Source organism: Pocillopora damicornis, chromosome 6, assembly GCF_964200805.1.
Source record: "Pocillopora damicornis chromosome 6, jaPocDami1.2, whole genome shotgun sequence".
NCBI lineage: Eukaryota > Metazoa > Cnidaria > Anthozoa > Scleractinia > Pocilloporidae > Pocillopora > Pocillopora damicornis.
Genome location: NC_142675.1, coordinates 23,698,019 through 23,719,254, shown reverse-complemented (window position 1 = coordinate 23,719,254; position 21,236 = coordinate 23,698,019). Strand labels below are relative to the sequence as shown.

Below are 21,236 nucleotides of genomic sequence, written 5' to 3'. Positions count from 1 at the left end.
TTACGTTGATTTACTTTGAATAAATAACATACTTTACATACAAATGAAAAGTTGTAGCCGCATTGTAAAGCAACCGTGCGAAACTGCGACAAGGAGCTGAGTAAGGTTATGGAAAGACTGGCACAAGGACGTTTTATTCTAGATTGTCTAACTGTCTGTTAAAGGTTTAAAAAAATTTTCACGCCAGCATAATATGAGGTTGAAAAACAATTTGATCTCAGGAGTAATTTTTCTTATGAGTGGCCGGGAGTATTTAAGTGTTCAGCAGTATGAACTGTTCTTTCAACGATTCCTAAACCCGCTTTTAAAATAGGATAAGTTCGATTGGTAACTCAAACTGAGTGGATGACAATTCAGGAAGTTATCGGGCGAATGTTTTCCAATTGGCCGAGCGCGTGAGGCTGATCATATGAAATGTCATCGGACTATGATGGCACCAAACATTCGTTAGTTAGGGGGACTGAAAGTCCAAACCTTCCTCACCTACCCTCTCCCCCTTAGTAAAAAGAAGGAGAACCAGAGTGACAGCTAGTAACCTTGTTTATTATCGAATTATAGAGGAAAAGAAAAACAAGTTCTTGACATCGCCGGAAAAACCTACTTAATTACTTTACTTATTTATTAATTTACACAATGTTAGTATAATGACATATGGTAGGGTGATTCCAACACATAAGTATCTTTATTTGATGCTCCTCTGTAAGAGGTGTATCCAACTGATTTTCCCACAAAAGAATAAACCCTTAGCGCAACTTTATCAAAGTCTTCTATCTGTATGACAAGGTAGTCTTGCATCCAAGACATTAAGGGATATTGAAAGGAGGTCCTTCAAACTGAAAGAAGATAGGGGCGCGTAGGAATTGATTTCAGCATAATTTTTGATCCGAGAAAAATGCGTGACTTCCATTCTGTCTGACACCGATCATAACTTGTACTTTAATCTCGTTACCAGATTCTACCGTGTAATTTAATTGAAATGTGGCAGTGGAAGGTCTGGGTGAAGGACTTCGTTTACTTATCATTATGGTTTCAACTCACCCAATCATATATCTTGACATACAAAACAAGAAATAAATAAAAAAAAGGCAGCGAAATTAAAATCTTACTCATCGAATCTTACTCAAGACGCGGAAAGCTAAAACTACTTTAAAAGACAGTGTTTGCAATAAGGTTACAAAAAGAACCACACGAAGAAGACCCCAATTGTATAACAGCTACTCATCACCGCGATTTTCAATGCTCCTGACTCCGCAGTTGGCCCTTCTCCTTTGTTGCAGAGATTCTCCTCACAACACAGGTCACAGATTATGTCGCCGTTTGTTCCGTCTGGATCTGAACATTTGTTGGTGCAGTCTTCTGCCTTGGCGCATTTTCGCTTGAAAAAGGTTATCTTCTTGTCTTGTTTAACAACTTTATCAATACGACACGCATTCTCATTCACACTGCAGTTTTTTATTGTGTTCTGACCCAGCCTACTAGGTGATGATTTGCAGAGTTCGCCAGCATCGTTTTCAAAAACGCAACTGTAGCACTGAAGACATGATCCTGAAATTGAAAGGAGGAGAAACAGGATGTAGATGACAAAAAAGGATGGCACGAATCGGTATAAGTGTGTTATTTCTGCGGGGCAGACTTCTTGGCCTCTCACCTTGGGTCAAAAAAGTAGGAAAGTGATATTTGCACGCCTTTTTTCAGTCATAAATCACAGCGTAAAACTGATTGCACACCCCGTTTCAAAAAAGGGTGAAAAACAAAAAACAAAAAACAGTCCACATCTGAATGGATTCAGATGAAACCTAAATACATACATACGTTCGCTTCCCATGCAGAGCGCGTGACTGTTTATCGACGGGAGCGAAAACCGGAAAATCTGGCTGATGTTGCTTATGTTCTGATGAATGATGTAATGTTACCGAAGGCGTTTCATCGCCTTATCAACATGAGCATTTAACTTTTTATTTGAATCGTAACAGTTTTAATCAGACCGAATGGATCCATAGATGATATTATTTCCTAAAGACCATTTAAAAGCTACATCGAGGTTTTCTATCTCGCAAAAGTAAGGGTATATTATAAAACTCTTGTCAATCTTCGCCATTCTGTATGCCTCTTTCCCTCCTGTTTATCATTAAACATCTTTACCGGGTGTGAGTCTACTTCTATTATGCTAATTTTCTCTTATCAGCTCAGGCAACTCTCGCGATACTTTAAAATGATTCAAAATATGTCAATGAAGCACATTTGAAAATGGAACAAGTTTTTGGGTCGCGTTATCATCAAAAACCACGTGAAAGCAAAAAAAAAAATACCCACCGGAAAAAGAAAAATTTGTTATCAGTTTCGTTTGTAGATACTGTTACCCATCAAAAGTAAGAGGACGATTTAACCCTCAAATATTTCTTTGAATAAATTATGTTTTCACAAAAGGGTTGTTACATAGTCCCTGCAAGGGAAGCACGATTATTTTCGCAAAAATCCTAAACAGGGAGCTATTCTGTTTCGAAACTGAACGGTTCAAAGGTTCCTTTTATCAGACATTAACCGCAACTGAAGAACCCGTGACGGGCTTTGCGCTTTGCGAAATAAAGGGAATAAAACCAAGAACCTCGTTTGGCTGCGGTGGGCTTGAAATCGAAGTTGACTGCACAATACTAAACAATTTCTCTGTCGCTCGAGGTCACTTCGGATATTGATATATATGAGTGGATAAAATAAATATTATGAAGCTTGTTCCTTACCTAATGTCACACCAAGCAAAACTAGTAGCAGTCCAATGATTGCCTTCATCTTTCCTCTGTGCTTCTGATTAAAACGATTTCAGATGGACGATGACAAGAAGTCTTAACGAGACGCTGTCTGGAGACTTCCTGTCAGCGCAGATTATATATACATATACATATATTGTGGGGGATTTCCCTTTTTTCTAAGAAAGGATTTCCCTTTGTAATTCCCACTTCAGGGCCTAGCGAGAATTTCAGGATTTAAGAACCTGATAACTGAGTAATCTTCTAAAACTACCAACGGCCCAATACCCGCGGTTAATGCTCTATTTGTTGTTGCGAGGAAGCGTTTTCCAGGAAACTTATGCTATTTCGAGGCTAAACGATATGGCAAATAACGTCATGATCACAAACTATGAGATGAATTTCCGTGATATGAAAGCTCTGGCTGTCTATCTTGAGGGAAAAATGTTGGAAACGAATTTGTTCGATTGTAGAACATTACACTTCAGCTCAAAACTGACACTTTACGCTTATTCGCGCCCAGTAGTAATAGCCTGTGCTGTTCAACCTAAACAAATATCACATCATTGTAACGAACCTTTTTCCGTTTATAATTTTTTTCTACTTTCTTTTCAGTCGCAAATGTGTACACAGCTGAGCAACGACCTGTGAAAATAAACTACATCCTGTAAAAAGAAAGAAAATCTAAATCCTCGGTACACTGATCATTCCTCGTGTTCATGATATCTCTAACTCGTTCGCTTTTCTCACCAACACCCAAAGATAAAATTCGTATCTTCGCGCGGCCATGCATATGCAATGTCCTCTAGATATATACAACGCCGAATAGTACCTAATGCTTATGTTACGACGATATCACGACGTTCATACAGCGTATTTTACAACGTGTTTATTCGCTTGGCCCTCTCCTGTCTACATCTACACTTTTCTCCACTCGCCTCGTGCTCGCTCGACCGGTCTAAACCGGTTTTCCTAGAGATCACTTGTGTCACGCTCTATTTTTTTGTTGTATCTTTTTCGATCCTTCCCACCCCCCTCCCCCCCAAAAAGTTGCTTAGTATGGCAAAACTCGTCAACAGACACTGATAGGTGTGTTTTATTATTCTATAGCGCTGCTCTTGATTAACCAAGCAATACAAATCATTCATGTTAACTGGATGTCTATGATCAAGAAGAGTAGGGTCCTTTTTGTGAGAGCAGATGGGATGTTTTGCTGATCTACCACTATTTTCTCCCACTATTCTGTTAACTCACACAATCACAAAAATTACATCTACTAATAATACAGCGCTAATTGAACCGATATACGCTTATAAATTGGTAAAATCCACATCATGAAGATAAACAAACACATGAGCAGACTAAATGTACTTTAAACGGCAGCGGTCACGACAAAGTTACCAAAGGAACCACAAAAGGGAGCCCGCGATAGTGTATAGGCCCCTGATCACTGCTATCCGCGATGCTCCTGACTTTTTGGCCGCCTCAGGTACCGGTCCTTCTCCTTTGTTGCAGAGGTCCTCTTCACAGCAGGAGTCGCATACAACATCTTTCATCTGTTCATCTGGATCTGTGCAACTGTTCGAACAATCTCCTTCTTTGGCGCATTCTCGCTTAAAAAGCTTAACTTCGTTATTATCTTGAGTCATTTTTGTGATCATGCACCGATTCTGACCCTCACTGCAGTTGACAATAGTGTTCTCTCCCAGTTCAGATGATGATGGAAACTTGCAGAATTCTCCAGCGTCTGGTTTGTCTTCGCGAACGCAACTGTAACACTGCAGACAAGATCCTAAAAATTAAACGTAGCGACACACGTAAATGAAGATAGAACAAAAAGATAAAGGCAATTTGGTAAGAATAAGGTGCTGGTAATGTATAGCAACAAAAGTTCTTAAACAGGCAGGTAAAGAGTCCGGAGCTACGAGAGAAGGAAGTGGAGAGTAAAGACGAAGGAGACTGGGGAAAAAATGGTGATATTGATGACAAAAGTAATAATCATGATAAAAATTATTATACTAATAATAAAAGTAAATAATGATAATGATTATAACCGTAACGATGATGATAATAATAATAAAAATGATAATAATAATAACAATAATAATAATCTATTTAATGAAAACATATTAGAATTCCACTCGTCCACCTCCCTCCTCACCTTTTAACCCTGAGAATACCGGACATGATCAGTTAGAATGTTTTACAGTCGAAATCTTTATTAGGTCATGCTGATACGTTCAATTATTTTCATTGATTACATCATCGAAAAAAGTAGACTTCAATCCTGCGATTCAGTCAGATGATGCAACTTAACCAGTATATGCACTCATCTGAAATTGCCACGAAAGTCCCATGTAATTCATCAAAAGTCGAAAGTGAAATCATTTTTTTTAGATTGATTACTTCCTGACTTGCATTACGCGGCGTTTCGTCTCGGTCAAAAGACTCTGGATTTGATTTCACGTATAAATAGAAAGAAATGTGATGAAGGATTACGCAAAAAGTGAAAAATTCGTAAAATGGCTGAATGATTTTCCTATGTAAATACACTTGAAACTGTTGACGATCTTTTCCATCTCTGCTGACGTACTCCTAAGAAAACCTGTCATCAACTCGTAAACGAACTTTTCGCTTCACCTTAAGCCCGATTGCTCTGTAGAGGATAACATTTCCAAACGGATTATTTGGTTCTGATTGAGATTATACTGGATTATGTTATTTCACTAACCCTATCAGGGCAAACGCATAAAAATGAAGAAAAAAATAATCCCAAATTTTCATTCTCGCTCGGAAAGGTTTCATTTACTAAAATAAATGAAAGTAAGCGTGGGCTATATCTATCGAGGACGCTACCTTGATCACCAATATTGTATAAGAACACTTGTTGATTCAACGATTGTGTTGTTTAACTGGTAGTGTATCTTCCAGAGCTTTATGTTTAAAAAATTTTGTTCACAAAGAACGATCTTATAATTATCGCGTGACTGACACACAGTTGTTGATGTGGTATGAGTTAAAAATATTTTACATTACGCATCAATCACCGCGGGGAGTTCAGAAGAGGCGACCGGAAAAGAAGCATTTTTTCAGTTTGGTTTGTAGATATCATCCTTTTGAATAAATCAAGTCAAATTCTTCAACATGAAAGATTACAACGCATATTCGCGTAGTTGATTCTCGTTTTTTCTGAAATCAACTTTGATGTCGTAACTTGATTGTCTACTTTCGTAAAGCGGATTAAGTGGCAGTAGATATTATTTTAAGGGTTGCTTGGTAGTATTATCTTGTGGGTCCAAATCCAGGTTTCCCTCATACTAACCCCTAAAGAATTTTGCGTTGGTAAACGATAGAAGAAAGATAACCTTTATTTTGGCTCCGGTTTGTTGTTGGACACGAAGGCAGTTACTATTCAAACAGAAAATATTTTCTGCGAGGTGCTACCACTAAGATATCTGAATGAAAATCAAGATTCATTACACTCACCTATTGTTATACACGAAATTATTATAAGAAGTCCAACGAATTTCCTCGCTGCCATGTTACCGTAGTGCTTGTGAAAGGGGACTTCTAATGACGATGGAATCGCTGACTACAATACTGACTCACGGCCTCACCGCTGTCTTATCAAAACATGTGTGGGCCGGGTTTTCAGTTTTCTGCCACGTGATGAATTGATGACAGGAGGGTTTGAAAGAACAATCGAGAACTATGCTGACTGGAGAAAAAGGCCTCGACACAATTCCACTTCCTTGATAAAGTCTTTCTTTTTTTTGAAGTAATCTCATGAGATATAATCCTTTTAGTGTTCAGACAGTTAAACCTCAAAGTTTTCACAGTGGCAGTATATTCAGTGGAAGAAATTTCGAATACCGATCGCGTCAAGGTAACGACTCCTATCACCTGTCTGTGATGTTTATCTTCGCTATTTTCTCTGTTATTGTCTTTGAGCCCTTTATCAGAGTTCGTTGCGGGGAGGGCCTGGATTGAGAAAACAATCATCGGAACTTAGGTATATTGCTTCGAAAAAATTTAAAAAAATATATAACCTTTTTTTAAAAAACTAGTTAGCGTCAATCAGTCAACTGTTTGGAAAAAATTACAGTGTAACGCAAATTGCGCAGCAAAATACGTGTTTTGAAGGAGTGCATCTGCATCGAACAAGCAAACAAATATTTTTCTCCCCTTTTGGGCAGTTAAGAACTAGTTCGGGGGGCGGGGATCCTGCTGACGTCATTCTCTGAAAGAAAAATAGTTATTCCTTGCCTTTTCCTTTTTTAGGTAAATTTAAGAAATAGCACTGAGGGGCAATCCTTATGACGTCATGCTCACGTGGCAGAGGAGTTTACATAGTTGCTTCATGATTGTAACATTACCTTCATCTCGTTAAACAGTTCGTCTGATAGACAGATTTGAAACTTCAGAAAATATGGTATGATCACGACATGTATTCGAAAGTGACGAAAACGATCGAATTGTACAAAACAACAGCATATCGATTCTGGCAGGGTTATTTTCAAAGATTTGTTGATTTGAGAGTGTATAGTTATATATTTAGCTATATTCAGTCTTCATTGATTGAAAAATTAAGAAAGCTTGCGACGACAAAGAGGAAAACGAATATGCGTTACAGGTGCGAAAATATTAGAAGCATCAAAAATTTACTTTGTTTGATATGTGGTGCATCATCTTTGAGTAAATGAGTATTCACACGTGAGCATAACCCACTAATTTGAGGATAATTAACTTAACCAAACAAGATAATTGAAAGACATTTAATTTCATCACCTCTAAAATATTATCAAAATAAAAACCAGAGTAACTGCAAACAAACAAACAAAAAATTTAATCTCGTCTCCCAATGAATCAACCTGAACCTTGACACAAAAATCATAGCAATGATCGTACTTTGGAAACAATTACCATTCGGTAGAAGAAGAAAATACTTGACATCTCCATCACTGCTGCATAAGATACTCAACTACTCAGTTTGTTTAACCTCAAAATGTGTGTCAATCAGTTTTAATTCTGTTGTTGCCAAGAGTTTCTCCACTTTGAGCACCGAGTCACTCCATCTTAATTCTCTGACTGGTCATGCGATAAATAATACTATCACGTCCCGGATCCATGTACCACATCACTAGGCATATTACATATAAGGAGATGACTAGAACTACAAGCAGCCACAACGAGATGTTGAATATTATGGGATAGTCCTCGGAGTATTCGGTGGCCAAGTTCACTTTGCCCAAATCAGTGTCGGAACCAGCCTATTAGACGATAACAATAACTAGTGAGTAACATATCGATAAATAGACTATTTTTTAAGTGGTAGATGCCAGTGAATAATTCAACTTTTAAACTTCATCTAAGTTTTCCTTTGGAGTTAAAGACATCATTTGTCATTTGCAAACTAAGGTTTGATCAATCCCACGCCGAAGAAATCTATTTGATTAACCTGAAATACATTTGTACCTGGTATTGTGGATCACTGTCCACTGCACGCCGGATTCTGGGCTTTCTATTACAGTATACCTGAAAAAAACATGGGTGACGAAGTTTAATGGACAGTTTCAGCACCGTCAAGCGCCGTTGTAGAAAAATTTCAAGAAAATAACTTGAAAGAAACAGACAAAGACAGATTAGGGAGTACATAGGAACAATTGGAAACGATACAAGAAACCATGGAGTGCCCTGCGCATGCGCTGTATAAATTCAATCCAAAGAAGACAGTCGTTAATTTTGAAAACGCGTTGAAACATTTTTCATCATATACTATGGAATAGTAAGTTTGTGAATTTATCAATCTCGTTTCTCCACACTAATAATTCTCTGATAAGTGTATGCGCGATCTGCCAGGTTGTTGTTGTTGGGACGAGAAGGAAATTGATAACTAAAAAACACAATACTCAACCAGACACATACCTTTAGAGCAGACTGTACCGAAAGAAGTTTATTATGCAATGACTCACACAACGACTGCTTCGCTTGTTCCTCCTGTTCAATAATAAATCCAGATAACAACTTTATTGAAAATCTGGTCAGTTTAACAGTAATAGTAACACAATTGTATTCTGGAAGAAAAAGAGCAGAAGGGGAAGGCATGTGGAAAATAAGGCATTGGTGACCTGAGGGGGTATGACAAGGGAGGGATAGGAAGGGAGAGGAGACAAGAGAGGAGATGGTCTGTATGAGGAGGAAGGACATGGGGCAGTGAAAGGGAGGAGGGAAATTGGAGGGGTGTAAGGTATGGAGGGACGGGAACGGAGAATATGAGGAGAGGGGTAGGAAGGAGAACGATGGAGGGGGAAAGGAAAAAGAGTAAAGGAAGATAGGGGAAGGTCTGTAGGAGGAGGAAGGACATGGGGTAGTGAAAGGGAGGAGGGAGGGGAATGGGAGGGGTGTAAGGTATGGAGGGACGGGAACGGAGAATATGAGGAGAGGGGTAGGAAGGAGAACGATGGAGGGGGAAAGGAAAAAGAGTGAAGGAAGATAGGGGAAGGTCTGTAGGAGGAGGAAGGACATGGGGTAGTGAAAGGGAGGAGGGAGGGGAATGGGAGGGGTGTAGGGTGTGAAGAGATGCGAACGGAGAATATGAGGAGAGCGGTGGAAAGGAGAATGATGGAGGAGGAAAGGAAAAAGAATGAAGGAAGATAGGGGAAGATCTGTAGGAGGAGGAAGATATGAAGTGATGAAAGGGAGGAGGGAGGGGAATGAGAGGGGCGTGGGAGGGGAACGGAGAATATGAGGAGAGGGGTGGAAAGGAGAATGATGGAGGGGGAAAGGAAAAAGAGTGAAGGAAGATAGGGGAAGGTCTGTAGGAGAAGTAAAGGAAGGAGGAAGTGAATGAGACCAATGAAGGAGAGAAGTACCAGGTCTAGGGTTCAAAGAAGAGGAGAAGATGGGGAGGGGTAGGAATGGAGAGAGGAGAGGAATGAAGACGACGGTTGAGTAGGGAGGAGAAAAAGAGTTGGGATTAGGTAGGGTGAGGGAGCGGTGAACAGTGATGTGACGCAAAAAAACGCGATGAGAGGGAAATGAATGAAAAGGAAGGAAGGGTGAGGGAGTCAGAAAATTAAATCAAGCAAAGACTCTCAATTTTCGCGCCATTCTTGAATGTTGCTGTTACCAAGCAATAAAACCTTAAAAATTCACTCGTACAAAAACAATGTATACAAACATAACTGATTCCACTCAAACAACAGCAACTACTCACCAGATCATGCCTGAGCGTAACAGAGGGAAGCTGGTCATGGAAAAGGTCCCTTGACTGTGATAACAGGTGAGGTTCAACTTCTTGATAGACGGCGTGCACCTCTCGTGGGTATCTGGTGTGAAGATCACTGTTGGGAGTGGGAGGGGGAAATTAAAAGACAGGTTAGTAACAGCACTTCCCACGATTAATCATTTGCTTCCACAGTATACAGAAATTTCTTTAAATATAACAAACAAAATGCTATCAACTTACCCAAGCCACTGCAACGACAAAACTTCCACCAGAACGTTTCCGTTGTATAAATCAGAGAACTTCTTCACAATCTGTAACGATAGAATAGTGGAACGAAATGGTTTAAAATTGTACGGTTAAGGTGCGGTTAAGGTGCGGTTAAGGTGCTTGGTGAAACAAGGCAACCATTTGATGATCTCTACCTGGGGAATCATGTCCTTCAAAAATTGAATAGCTCCTTCTGCCTGTAAGGATTGGTCACCATAGCGACGGCGAAGTCCCTGTAAACGAGGCATAAGTAGAAACCATTTAGTGCATATGAGGAGGAAAACATTGCGAGTAAATGAAAAGCTCAAATTTGGAACACAACAACAATATTTAACTCATTCGAATCCAGAAAGTAATAGGTTGCATTTAACTGCAAAGTAATATGCAAAATTTGTGAATCACAAAACAATAGAAGTCAAAAATAGAGCCATGTGTATAAAACAAACACATTGAAATAAAAAGGAAAAAAAAGGGCACAAAAAATATCAGTCAAACAAACGCACAGATTAAAAAACTAAAATTACACTGCAACCCTCTTGTTTCGTGTGAGAGAGCTTAAGCAAAACCTTACCTTAACAGAAGAGAGACCCAAAGTGAACACATCTGGAACGCCATCTTGCACAAGGCTAGGATCAGAGCTCAGCTGCAAAACAAAACAAGGAATTATAAAGATGTTCTCAAATTGTGAGTTTCTTGAAAATACAAAAATCTTCTTTTATAATCGCGTGCTAATTGTTGTTGTTTTTTTTATTCATATAAATTGGGAATTCTTGTTTTGCCTTCAACATTACATGAATGCGATTTTCACCTCAAAAACGAGGCCAAGTAAGCCTATTAGCATGTACGCAGAGGTAAAACAGTTTGCCAAAAGGGATCTCTTCTGAGGATAAATCTCTCACCTTCTCTATTATTTGAAGGATGGCATCGACCTCAGCGAAGAGTAGAAAATCTTCCTGAAGAGGAAATTACGCGAAAATTCAGTGGCACTCTTTGACACAGAAGTGAGTTCATACAACTGGAGATGACAAATGCATGTTTGTTTGTTTTTTTGTGAATATGTTTAGATCATATTATATGCTTACTAAACCAAAAAGTGTCATCTCTTGCATGAAACTAAAAACATATTTGTTTAAAATATTTAAACAATGTTTAAAAAGGAGACTTGGTTAGCAAAGATGAAAAACCTTCTTTTCCATGTTGAAGACAGCATTTCCTTTCAAAGGCACTGACACAGTAAATTCTTTGGTACTTGGAGCAAACGTTACACCTGACGACCAGACAAGACAAGCAATTACACGTGTATATTTTTTTCTAAGTGTACATCTCCTTATATGTTTTTATTCGACCCAGCTTCATAGAAGACTGCTTAATAAAAAAAGAAAGAAACATACCTTTACCAAAGTCAGCCTTCTCCAGTCTTTGTATTATCTTAAAGATAAACGAGTCAGTTTAATTCAATAAAATCTGACCAACTGTGTACGCGAATATGTTTTACGGAAATACCGGCCACTGGGTCTGCTAACCTAGTTGTTCTGAGTTTGATTACAGTACATCATGGCGAGACATGGTATCTTTTAGATGGCAATTTTACGAATAAAGGGCCTTTATCCCAAATTCCACCTCATCAATATGTGATTAGTATCCTATTTCTCCTTACACCATCTTCTCTGAATCAAACACTAAGGTCATGAGAATAAGGGACATGATCAACAACTAAAGAAGCTCTTCATTGTTAAACAAATTTTCCTTGTCAACATCTAAGGAAATAAACAGAGGATAGTATGGAGACTATCCAAACTGATGTTAGGGTGTAAAGGGTTTAAGCCACATTTAACAAGCTGTGCTAACACCCAAAACGATTTTTCTGTACGAGGATAGCTGTTGATCAGTTAATTGCTTCACTCGAATCCTACCTCGTCTTTGGTGACTATCAAGTCTCCCAGACCTTGCACGGTGTTTTCTTCGGCCTGTTCAAACTTGTTATCGGCCTGATTCCAAAACGAAGTGTAACTATTTGTGCCTATTGTATGACCAGCAGCCGCCAACTGAACATGGAAACACAGCAAATTGTATTACTATAATAAATATGTATAAGCGCGGTAAAGCCATACCTGCGCTAACCTTTGTACCCAATCTTCCTCAAACTATATGGTTTGGTTTTATCAATTAAGTTGATAATGTAAATTGGCCACCGTTAAGAGTTTCTAAAGCTGAAGTTTCGAGCGTTAGCCCTTCGTCACAGCGAACGAAAGAAGGGCTGACGCTCGAAACGCCTGCACCATAGTTGCTTTAGAAACTTACCCCACCCTCCAACTAGTCGTCTTTGTAAAGTACAAATGTTGAATGCTACAAGGCACAAGGAAGGAGTCATTGACTAAAAGTAGGCCAGGATTGGCATCATTTTTATTACGCACGAGAAATGTGCGTTTGTCAAGTTCGATAATCGCCAATTTGGGCCGTTTGATGCAATAAATATCAAACAATCAATTAAAAAAAAAAAACAAAAAAAAAGGCAAACACAAACGATTAAAATAAAAAAGGAGAAAAAAAGAATGAAACAAGGTCGTCAAATAGAAATCAAGAACAGGAAGCTGAGCTTTTCAGTGTGGTAAGCAATGTGCATTACCCCTCCCCTGACACCCCATACCCTGTAGCACCTGGTCATGTTTCTGACCCCTCCCCTGAAACCCCATACCCCGTAGTACCTAGTGATGTTCCTTACCCCTCCCCTGACACCCCATACCCTGTAGCACCTGGTAATTTTCCTTACCCCTCCCCTGACACCCCATACCCTGTAGCACCTGGTGATGATCCTGACCTCTTCCCTGACACCCCATACCCCGTAGCACCCGGTCATGTTCCTGACCTTTCCCTTGACACCCCATTATCCGTAGCACCTGGTCATGTTCCTTACTCCTCCCCTACACCCCATGGCCTGTAGCACCTGATAGCATAGGAACGGACATACAACACAAGGCGTCACTTACCACTTCACTTCCAGACATGGAAACTGTAAGTGACTTGCCACCGAACACATTGGCCACGCGCGTCGGAAGGTTTTCGTGTGTGGCTCTTGATGTGGACAGAATTCCAGCCAAACTCACAACACCCTCGAACTAAGCAATGAAAAAAAATTGTTCACTCTTCTTTTAGTCTCTCTTCAACAAGGTGACAGCGAAGGTTAATTTCTCGTCGCTCTAAATCTCCCTTCTATATTCCCTGTAGGGCGCATAGCTTTAGTGGTGTAGCACAATTATGGAAAAAACTGGTAACAACGATCGTTAGCTTCTCTACATCCGCCCGACCACTGGGCCGCCTCGGTGCACATGAGAAATTTCTGCTCGGTTTAACATGGTGAAGATGGAGTGATCCTCAAGTTTTGACACAAAAACCAGGCCAGAGTGTCCACATAGGAAATTTTCTACTCAGGTTGAAATCGGACAAAGAAACCTGGAAGCTTTGTAGCCTCAATCTATTCCCTAAGAGCACAAGGCAGTGGATAGCCTCAGGGCGTGGGCCCAAAATTTACCCAACGTGGAAGGCCAGCGAATTACGAGAGGTCCCTAGATCGAGACCACAAGCAAGATGGTCAAATTCTAATTCCACAGAATTATGTATTTTTGGAAAGTCTACTGCATTCACATACCTCTGCTACGGGATATGACGCAGCCCTTCCTGGTAGGTCAAAATTGTCATCTAACACGCACATTAAGAAACAACAAAAGAAAAAAATATTTTACTTAAAAAGCTAACAAAAAAATTGACCAAACTAAACAGCGTCAAGATTAACGACAATATTCAATTAAAAAGGAGAAAAGATTCACATCAATAACCTGTGTGTAGGAAAAGTATTTGTAAGTTCGTTGTAAAAGTTGACGTCTTCCTTTACGACGAACTTACATAATTGTCACAGAAGCAGAAAAACTACATTAAAATAGCCTCGTAAATTACTGTACCGTTTGTAACGCCATCAACCGTAATCAGCACATTAGCTTTGGGTCGTCGGAACACATCTCCTGCTAGCAAACCACCCCAGCTCAATTCCTATGGACATTAATGACCCCAACGCTATCAATACACAATTTAGGATGAAGAAGAGTCTTGATTTCAAGTTTGGGGAAAATGTCTAACATTCGAGTCAAGGGCCAAAAGATCGACTCGATTTACATTTAATTCATCGTCGGAGAAAGAGGAGAAGAACGAAAATTTAGGAAATTAAATTTATCTTCAATTCCCACCACTCACTGGAATTCAAACCTCACTATCATCTCTGAGATGACCATTTTTCATGGTTGTCTTCGTAGCAAAGGCATGAGGGCAGGAGAAGCCATTGAGGGATATTAACGAGCAGTGTTTGTGTACACTACACATTTCAACATCTACACCAGTCATGAACAGCCTGTCGTGTACTTGAACCTTAGTCTCTGTTAAGGCAGAACAAACTAGCTTACTTTAGTAGAAGAAAATCCCAAGGCGAGTGCCATAACATCGGAAATTTCATTTGAGGAAATTGCTCCAGCGTTTGGTAGGAATGTCACATAGTTTGGGGTGTGGGCAATGATAAACTTGGATACATCTGAATTCTAGGGGGGAAAAAGGATTGTTCAATACATTAAAAAACATACAAGTGAATAGTAGAGGCAGGTTGCTGGGCTGTCCTTGTCGGTAAGACTTCTGGATTATGCGTTGGAATTCTGAGGAGAGCTCACTTCTAAATCATTTACACTAAGGGGTAAATACAACGCTTCAAGGCTCATTTCGAAGGTAAATTAATCAAAAAACAGTAAATGTTTTGAACTCAGAAGTAACAATTCATCGTGAAGTTTCATCGTGCTGGTGGCGGAATCCCTGAAAAAAGACTATTCACAATAATTACTAACGATTCGACAAACTTTAAGAGGGCCATTATCAGGTATTTGAAATATCAGTCACTAGCTGTCACCTTGCAAAGTGAATCTTTGCTCACGTTGCAAGTGTCTTCTCTCGTAATATTACGGTCACAAAGAATCAGTATCAAAACCGGAAATTCTGTGAAGTTTTATCAACAATAGTGTTCCTAATTAGACGAGTTATCATTAACTAAATCTTCCAACACTTCTAACGAATCTCCTTTTGACATTAAAATATAATTGATTATTACTATAACATTCTTTCCTAAAAAGGTTCCTCCAAATATAAAAAATATTCTGAGATCTTTTGGTATATAAAATGCATCAAAGATTTGAATTTTCTCAGCCATAACCTTACCCAAAAGAGTGACATGCAATACCTGAATTTTCTTTCCAAATTTCTGCAACGAGTGAAACGTTTTCTAATTTGCGTCAGTCGCGGTAACATGGCCTGTTTCGTGTAATATCATTTTGTTTAACAAGGAAAACAGACGCCGGGTAAATCCTTAACTAAATACCCCATTCACAAAGCAAAAAAATTTTGTTTTAACCGGGTTGGACTGAAAAAATTAGCAACAGAAAACTGAAAGACTAAATTTTACACAGGGCCCCAGTAATTACTAACTTTAAATTTTCAGTCAGCTAAAGTTGAAGACGACAAACGGGAGTTTAAGCGAATAAAGTGAAGAAAAAAAGAAAGCTTTTCCTGTCCGAATACTTCTTCATGTTTAGAGCAAGAAAAGCCCCACATGAGGAAACAGTAGTTTTTAATGATGGATTAATGTGAAAATCAACAAACAAGCTTCTAACGGTGCAAAGTCACCTTACAGCAATATCATGTGTGTAAAATACTCTTCATAAATAACACACTCATCACCACATTGAAAATCGTGTAGTCACGTGAAAGTAACATGATGCGTTCAGCACAACACAGAAATTGTTACTCTATAAAATTACAAGGTTTTGTGTAAGTGGGAAAAACCAGTCTCTCTCTAGCCCAAGGAAAAAAGGCCAAAAAAAAAGGAGGGGGGGGGGGGAGAGAAAAGCTGGATATTATGGAAGAAAAACCTGTGATGGACTAGCATCTGATACAGTTTGAGTATTGTGGTCCTAGTTGCCTCAGTCCAGAGAAACACTGATGAGTAATAAGAGTGAATTGTCTTGTGCACAGTTTTAAAAAAACTATATCATGTTTATCCTGTCGTCAGAAAAGATGTTCATTACTGATCTTAATGTATTATGTGGCAAAAATTATACCTTCCAGTTCCTAGAAAGATTGAAAGGAAATCTACAGTTGATTCTTGAAAACTTGAACCCTCTTTAACAAGAAATTCCTGTTAACTCCCTTATCATGATCTTTATTGAGACCCTTAGACTGCAGGCAAGCACTCTGGCATCTAACTCAGAATATAACCAATAATCCAAGCCATTTCAGTAAATGGCTTGCACCTAGGAGTTGTAGTTGTGTGGTCTGATTTTCTAGAAGTGAGAGAAGTCTTGACCTGATTGGAATTCATCAGTTTTAAGACTCCTAGTCATTTCCCTTTCAGGAATCTGATAAGGGCTTTGGTGATGGACCACTTGCCTTTAAATTACAAAGGGTCACATTCTTTCACATTTTAATGTAATTACTTGAACTCTTGACCGATAGACATTTTTGGAAGTAAAATGAGAATGAAGGGTGAATATAAAAGGAAGGGTTTTAAGTTCCTTTGGACTGTTCACATACACTGTTCTTTCATACAATCAAATGAAAAGAGTAGAGCCATGCTGACAAGTAAACACACTTAGGAAAAGCCTTACCCATCAGGCAAGTAGAATGATTATTCACCCTCTAAAGTCAAACATACACATACATCCTTCCAAATTACTATTGTGACACATTAGACTTTGCTCCTTCTTATCAAAGCAATATGTTAACTGACCCTGGACCAAAATGGAATTAGGAAGTGTCGCGTTTTCAGAGGAAGAAAACAAAAGAATCTCAGACATATATGATTCACACAAGGCATGTTTGATGAGGCTGAAATGCATACATAGTTAGGTATCAAGTTTTTCAGTTGAGCCGTGTTATTCTGCAACAAAAATTGTCTACACATGAACCACCAATCGAAATGGACACCGACAGTAAACTCTGAATGTTATCTCTATATGCTCACGACAAGTTTCACTGTGAATTGTATGTAATCTGCTCTTAACCCTTTAAATCCCACAAGTGACCAAGACAGAATTTCTCCTTACAATCTCAATACAATATAAAGCAGACAAGTGATCAAGTTAAAGAGAAATTATCAATCAAGGGATTATAAGTTGATCCAATACCAGATCCTCCAAACTAACATCACAACAACTGTGTGCATACAGTAAGGAGAATTACTAATGAGATCTTGGGAGTTAAAGGGTTAAGATAAATGTTTTAAGGTCTACCTATCATTTCAAAGTACAACACTACAAGGGCTTCAACAAACTCTTCATACAGCTGGGTCTACAGACCAATAAGTATCTCTTTATCTAGAAACGTGAAAAGGTATGTTTTTTGAGCATTGTGTACTTGGGCCATTTTTATTTGACAAATATATTTGTGGAGATGCAGGATGGAATATCCCTCCATAGTAGCCCCCTCCCTCCTCCCTCTCATCACACACCAGCCTATCTTCAGGTCTCACTGTCTTTTCAATGGTGCTATTTACATTCCAGTGAGAGTTAAGTGGCCTGCATTTAAAATAGAACACAATGATCCTCACCAGAGCTTGAATCTGGACACTCAAACATGACTTCTATTCTGCTAACTATTACAGCAACATGTCTTCCAGAAATATATTTAAAATTGGACACATGATTGTAAGACACAAACTTCTTAATAACTTGGTTTGTGTTGTGTGCCATTATTCGCATAAACAAAATTAAATTTACTCTTCATCACAAAAAATCGGTTAAAGTAAAAAGGATTTATATGTCACTTCGAGTGGAATGGTCAATTCACATGATAAGTGTATTGAAAAGGAATTCATGTCCGTCAAAGTGGATATCCCATAACTGACATAACACTAAAAACTGTCCACTTCATCAAGGAAACGCGCAAACTTAAGCATTGTAAGCAGAGAAAAAAAAGAACAAGATTAAGATTTTCGATGGCTTAGGATAAAGAAAACCGATGACGAGATCGCTATGTGAAACTTCAGATTGTTAGCTACCACGACGGTCGATGTTTCGCGCCGTTCTAGGTGCACTATTCATAAGAGAAAAAGACAAACAAGGAATTTGTTCCATCACCTTAGCTGGAGCACGATCGAAGCGTTACTTTAGACACTAGTAGGTCGAAGTTATCGCTCGTCTCAGATTATGTGCACATGATCACAGTTTTAACAAAAAGATCCATGTTCGAACGTGATAATTACCATCCAGAAAGAAGAAAGCAACGGAATTGACGTACCTTGCCTGGTTCTCTAATGATGAAGCTATCCTCCCCGTTCCTTAATAAGCCTGTAACTGCAAACGTAAAAAAGAAATCTAAGTAGTGGGAAGGTTTTTCGCTTACGATTTACATGTACATCGCAGCTAAGTCAGTGAGGATAGCATTATGATTAGGTTAAATAGCGAGGAAAATTGTAATGTCTTTGAAAAAATGCTGTTTTAGAATGCAATTATGAGATGCATTATCGAATCAATCGATGAGAATGAAAATCAAACGCGATGACTAAGAAGTTCGAGATATGGTTATGAACAATATTTAAGTTAACTATAATGAGCCTAAGAATGAATTTTATGTTATATTTTGCTCCACAGGGGAAACGATTACAACTTTGAAAGTATCTAATATGGAAGAAAGACAACTAATGGTTGTTTCAGTTCAAAAATAGAATTACGAGTCGATGTTTTACCTGCTGAAACGAAGAGGAAATGGAACAAGCGAAGAACGATTGGCTTCGTCGCCATCTTGCAATCGGTCACGAGATAATATATCGCGGGCTCATTTTTTGTTCTCGATGGTCCTGAAATTACCATAAAGGTTTGCTTTTATCCGTAATTTTTCAACAACCTTAGCACGAATTTTGATATGCCTTGCAGAGTGAGAGAAAAATATTTTTGTTGACTAATGAATAACTATAGAGTCAACATATGTTTTTTTTATTTTGCCTATGACAATACACGCAGACTCAATATGTAAATTCTCCGCAACTTGCATGACGTCACGTATAGGTAATGAGCAAGCAATTGAACTCGAGATCAGGGTAACTTTAGTTGTCGAGTACGCCATGCTTCCCAATTTATGGTTTCCATTTGGTTTATTGTCTTACATTCCTCATTAGTATGGCTGACGATGCTGATCGAAATGTTTGGGATGTTCTTGGCGTGTCAAACGGCAGCGATCGTGCGGTCAATCAAGGAAGAGAGCAATCTTTGTAAGCAACATGCTTGGCGTCTCCGTGATCAATCGACTGAATCGCGTGTGAATATTCTGTTATTTCTCTCTTCTAAGGTGCTCTCATGGGATTCACGTGGGTGAAACGGAGAAAGAAAACTCTGCTGGTAATCAAGAAGCATCCCCTGATGAGAAGGTAATTTTACTTTAGACAAAGATGAACAGCTTAACACACAGACTACAGAACACGCCACGCGAGAACAGACTGGATATCATGTGCTTTTAGTTACTGAATTCCGAGACGTATTTCAGAGTACGCAATGTAAATGGCTGTTTGATTAGGCTTGCAGCTTCGGAAGTATTCTTTTAGAGTGAAACTTGGCGTATAAATTCGACGCTTAGAAACCGTTTGTTTCCTCTTTGAGAAGTAACAGGCTCATTACAAACAAAAAGCGAAACACACATCGAACTCACAGCGCATAAATTTCAGAACTGAATAGGGATGGGGTCGTCTAGCGAGGTCGATGCAATGCATCGGTTCTTAATGTATAATACTATTAGCTCGTGGCAGTATAATACAGAAGTTGTGTTTTGCACACGTCTTGACACAAATAGCAAAGGACGCTTGCAAGTGGAAAACGCCTTGTAAGAACGAAAGAATTAATGATTCGCAATATTCAACCTCTTGACCCGATGCTAGTTCTGTGGTGCAGCGCTGCGTTCCTTGACGATGCTTGAGTAACTTAAATCGCCTCGACGCTGTGTTTAAGAATTCATCAAGAGTTTGTAATTCGCCTGAGCTGTGTGTCACGTTTAAAATTTAAAGTCAGTTTTCGTGACAGATGTACGGGTTGGCTTTAGGCAGGTTTTTCCAGAAATTTACGCGACATGTAGGAGAAATCAGATTGGAAACCACTAGCTCAAGCATGAATATTCATCACTCGAGGCAAAGCACATTTTCAAGTCGTCACTGATTGTCGCAAAATACCCCACCATGTTGTTTGTGATTATGACGTGGTTCTGAGGTCGTATCACGGGACTAGAAAGAACAAGACGTATTCCTGTTAGACCGCCATTTTGTTTGTTGGATAAGGGGTAGAGTGTTCGTTCGCGGATCGAAACCACACGACTCTCCTCGAGGAAGCGTTACCACGCTTGTGATCAAATGATCACGTCCGTTGAATGTAAACAGGTATTTGTCAAGTTTCTCCTAGTTTCCTGTGCTTTGAAACAGTCGAAGAACGTCGAAGAAAGCTCTACCTAGTATTACAGGGCCGCGCTGACTTCGTGATGTCTACATTCGCTGTCGCTCTGACACGTAGACTGTTGGCTCGGGGAATCAAATTTTAAAAATGAGATAACTTGTTTGCAGGATCCAGACTGCGTTTTCACCGTGTACATTTAAGAGGGGAAGGGAATATTAGTAGTCTAGTGTGGTAGAACTAACTCTCTTTGAATAATAGGCGTTAGGGAGGGTTCGTGAGTATGGCCGGTGAAACTCGTTCCTCCAGCGATTTTATGCATAGAATGTCGGTGCACCGTTACTCACAGAATGTTACAGTTACCTTCGTAGAGAACACAACGGTTATTCAGTCCAGAAGATTCGCTGTTTGTTTTGCTTCTACTGGGAGTGAGAAAATTGGTTCGATTAAGAAATACTTGACCATGTCCTTGTTTTTTTCTCGTCGCATTGTTTTTAAAGGGTTCTGTACATGTGTATTATGAGCGGGTTGAAAGGTAGAAGT

General features: G+C 39.1%; 4 protein-coding genes across 5 annotated transcripts in view; 1 reads left to right on the top strand and 3 right to left on the bottom strand.

The window, feature by feature from the left end:
- Window positions 1-522: 522 nt before the first annotated feature.
- LOC113676329 (uncharacterized) lies at window positions 523-3,100 on the bottom strand. The gene is made up of 2 exons (XM_027192978.2): window positions 2,739-3,100; window positions 523-1,545 (listed from the first exon to the last, which is right to left on the bottom strand). The coding sequence occupies exons 1-2, from the start codon at window positions 2,785-2,787 to the stop codon at window positions 1,172-1,174; spliced, it is 423 nt and encodes a 140-aa protein (XP_027048779.2). The 5' UTR covers window positions 2,788-3,100; the 3' UTR covers window positions 523-1,171.
- A 518-nt stretch (window positions 3,101-3,618) lies between these two features.
- LOC113676337 (uncharacterized) lies at window positions 3,619-6,725 on the bottom strand. Its single transcript, XM_027192988.2, has 2 exons — window positions 6,231-6,725; window positions 3,619-4,536 (listed from the first exon to the last, which is right to left on the bottom strand). The coding sequence occupies exons 1-2, from the start codon at window positions 6,283-6,285 to the stop codon at window positions 4,142-4,144; spliced, it is 450 nt and encodes a 149-aa protein (XP_027048789.2). The 5' UTR covers window positions 6,286-6,725; the 3' UTR covers window positions 3,619-4,141.
- A 780-nt stretch (window positions 6,726-7,505) lies between these two features.
- On the bottom strand, window positions 7,506-19,421 carry LOC113676294 (renin receptor). The gene is made up of 17 exons (XM_027192945.2): window positions 19,010-19,421; window positions 18,562-18,617; window positions 14,691-14,822; window positions 14,196-14,283; window positions 13,886-13,935; window positions 13,227-13,355; window positions 12,153-12,284; window positions 11,631-11,667; window positions 11,424-11,506; window positions 11,139-11,192; window positions 10,811-10,882; window positions 10,395-10,472; window positions 10,213-10,283; window positions 9,961-10,087; window positions 8,670-8,741; window positions 8,220-8,279; window positions 7,506-8,014 (listed from the first exon to the last, which is right to left on the bottom strand). The coding sequence occupies exons 1-17, from the start codon at window positions 19,131-19,133 to the stop codon at window positions 7,811-7,813; spliced, it is 1,569 nt and encodes a 522-aa protein (XP_027048746.2). The 5' UTR covers window positions 19,134-19,421; the 3' UTR covers window positions 7,506-7,810.
- The window catches only part of LOC113676203 (uncharacterized), a 22,487-nt gene continuing 20,581 nt past the window's right edge, over window positions 19,331-21,236 (top strand). The window contains exons 1-2 of one of the 2 annotated variants that reach the window (XM_027192830.2): window positions 19,331-19,531; window positions 19,609-19,687. In XM_027192830.2, the coding sequence (XP_027048631.2) occupies window positions 19,440-19,531; window positions 19,609-19,687 (171 nt within the window). In that variant the 5' untranslated portion in view covers window positions 19,331-19,439. Of the gene's footprint in view, window positions 19,532-19,608; window positions 19,688-20,423; window positions 20,684-21,236 lie in introns of those variants that run through there. The other variant, XM_089209588.1, reaches the window with a different exon arrangement.

Coding starts and splice junctions, on each gene's coding strand:
- LOC113676329 (XM_027192978.2), bottom strand. CDS start 2,787: ATGAAGGCAATCATTGGACTGCTACTAGTTTTGCTTGGTGTGACATTA. Junction 1,546..2,738: donor TTTGCTTGGTGTGACATTAG/GTAAGGAACAAG, acceptor TTTCAATTTCAG/GATCATGTCTTCAGTGCTAC.
- LOC113676337 (XM_027192988.2), bottom strand. CDS start 6,285: ATGGCAGCGAGGAAATTCGTTGGACTTCTTATAATAATTTCGTGTATA. Junction 4,537..6,230: donor AATTTCGTGTATAACAATAG/GTGAGTGTAATG, acceptor TTTAATTTTTAG/GATCTTGTCTGCAGTGTTAC.
- LOC113676294 (XM_027192945.2), bottom strand. CDS start 19,133: ATGGTAATTTCAGGACCATCGAGAACAAAAAATGAGCCCGCGATATAT. Junction 14,823..18,561: donor TCATTAGAGAACCAGGCAAG/GTACGTCAATTC, acceptor TTTCCCCCCTAG/AATTCAGATGTATCCAAGTT. Junction 11,193..11,423: donor TCTTCAACATGGAAAAGAAG/GTTTTTCATCTT, acceptor TTTCCTCTTCAG/GAAGATTTTCTACTCTTCGC.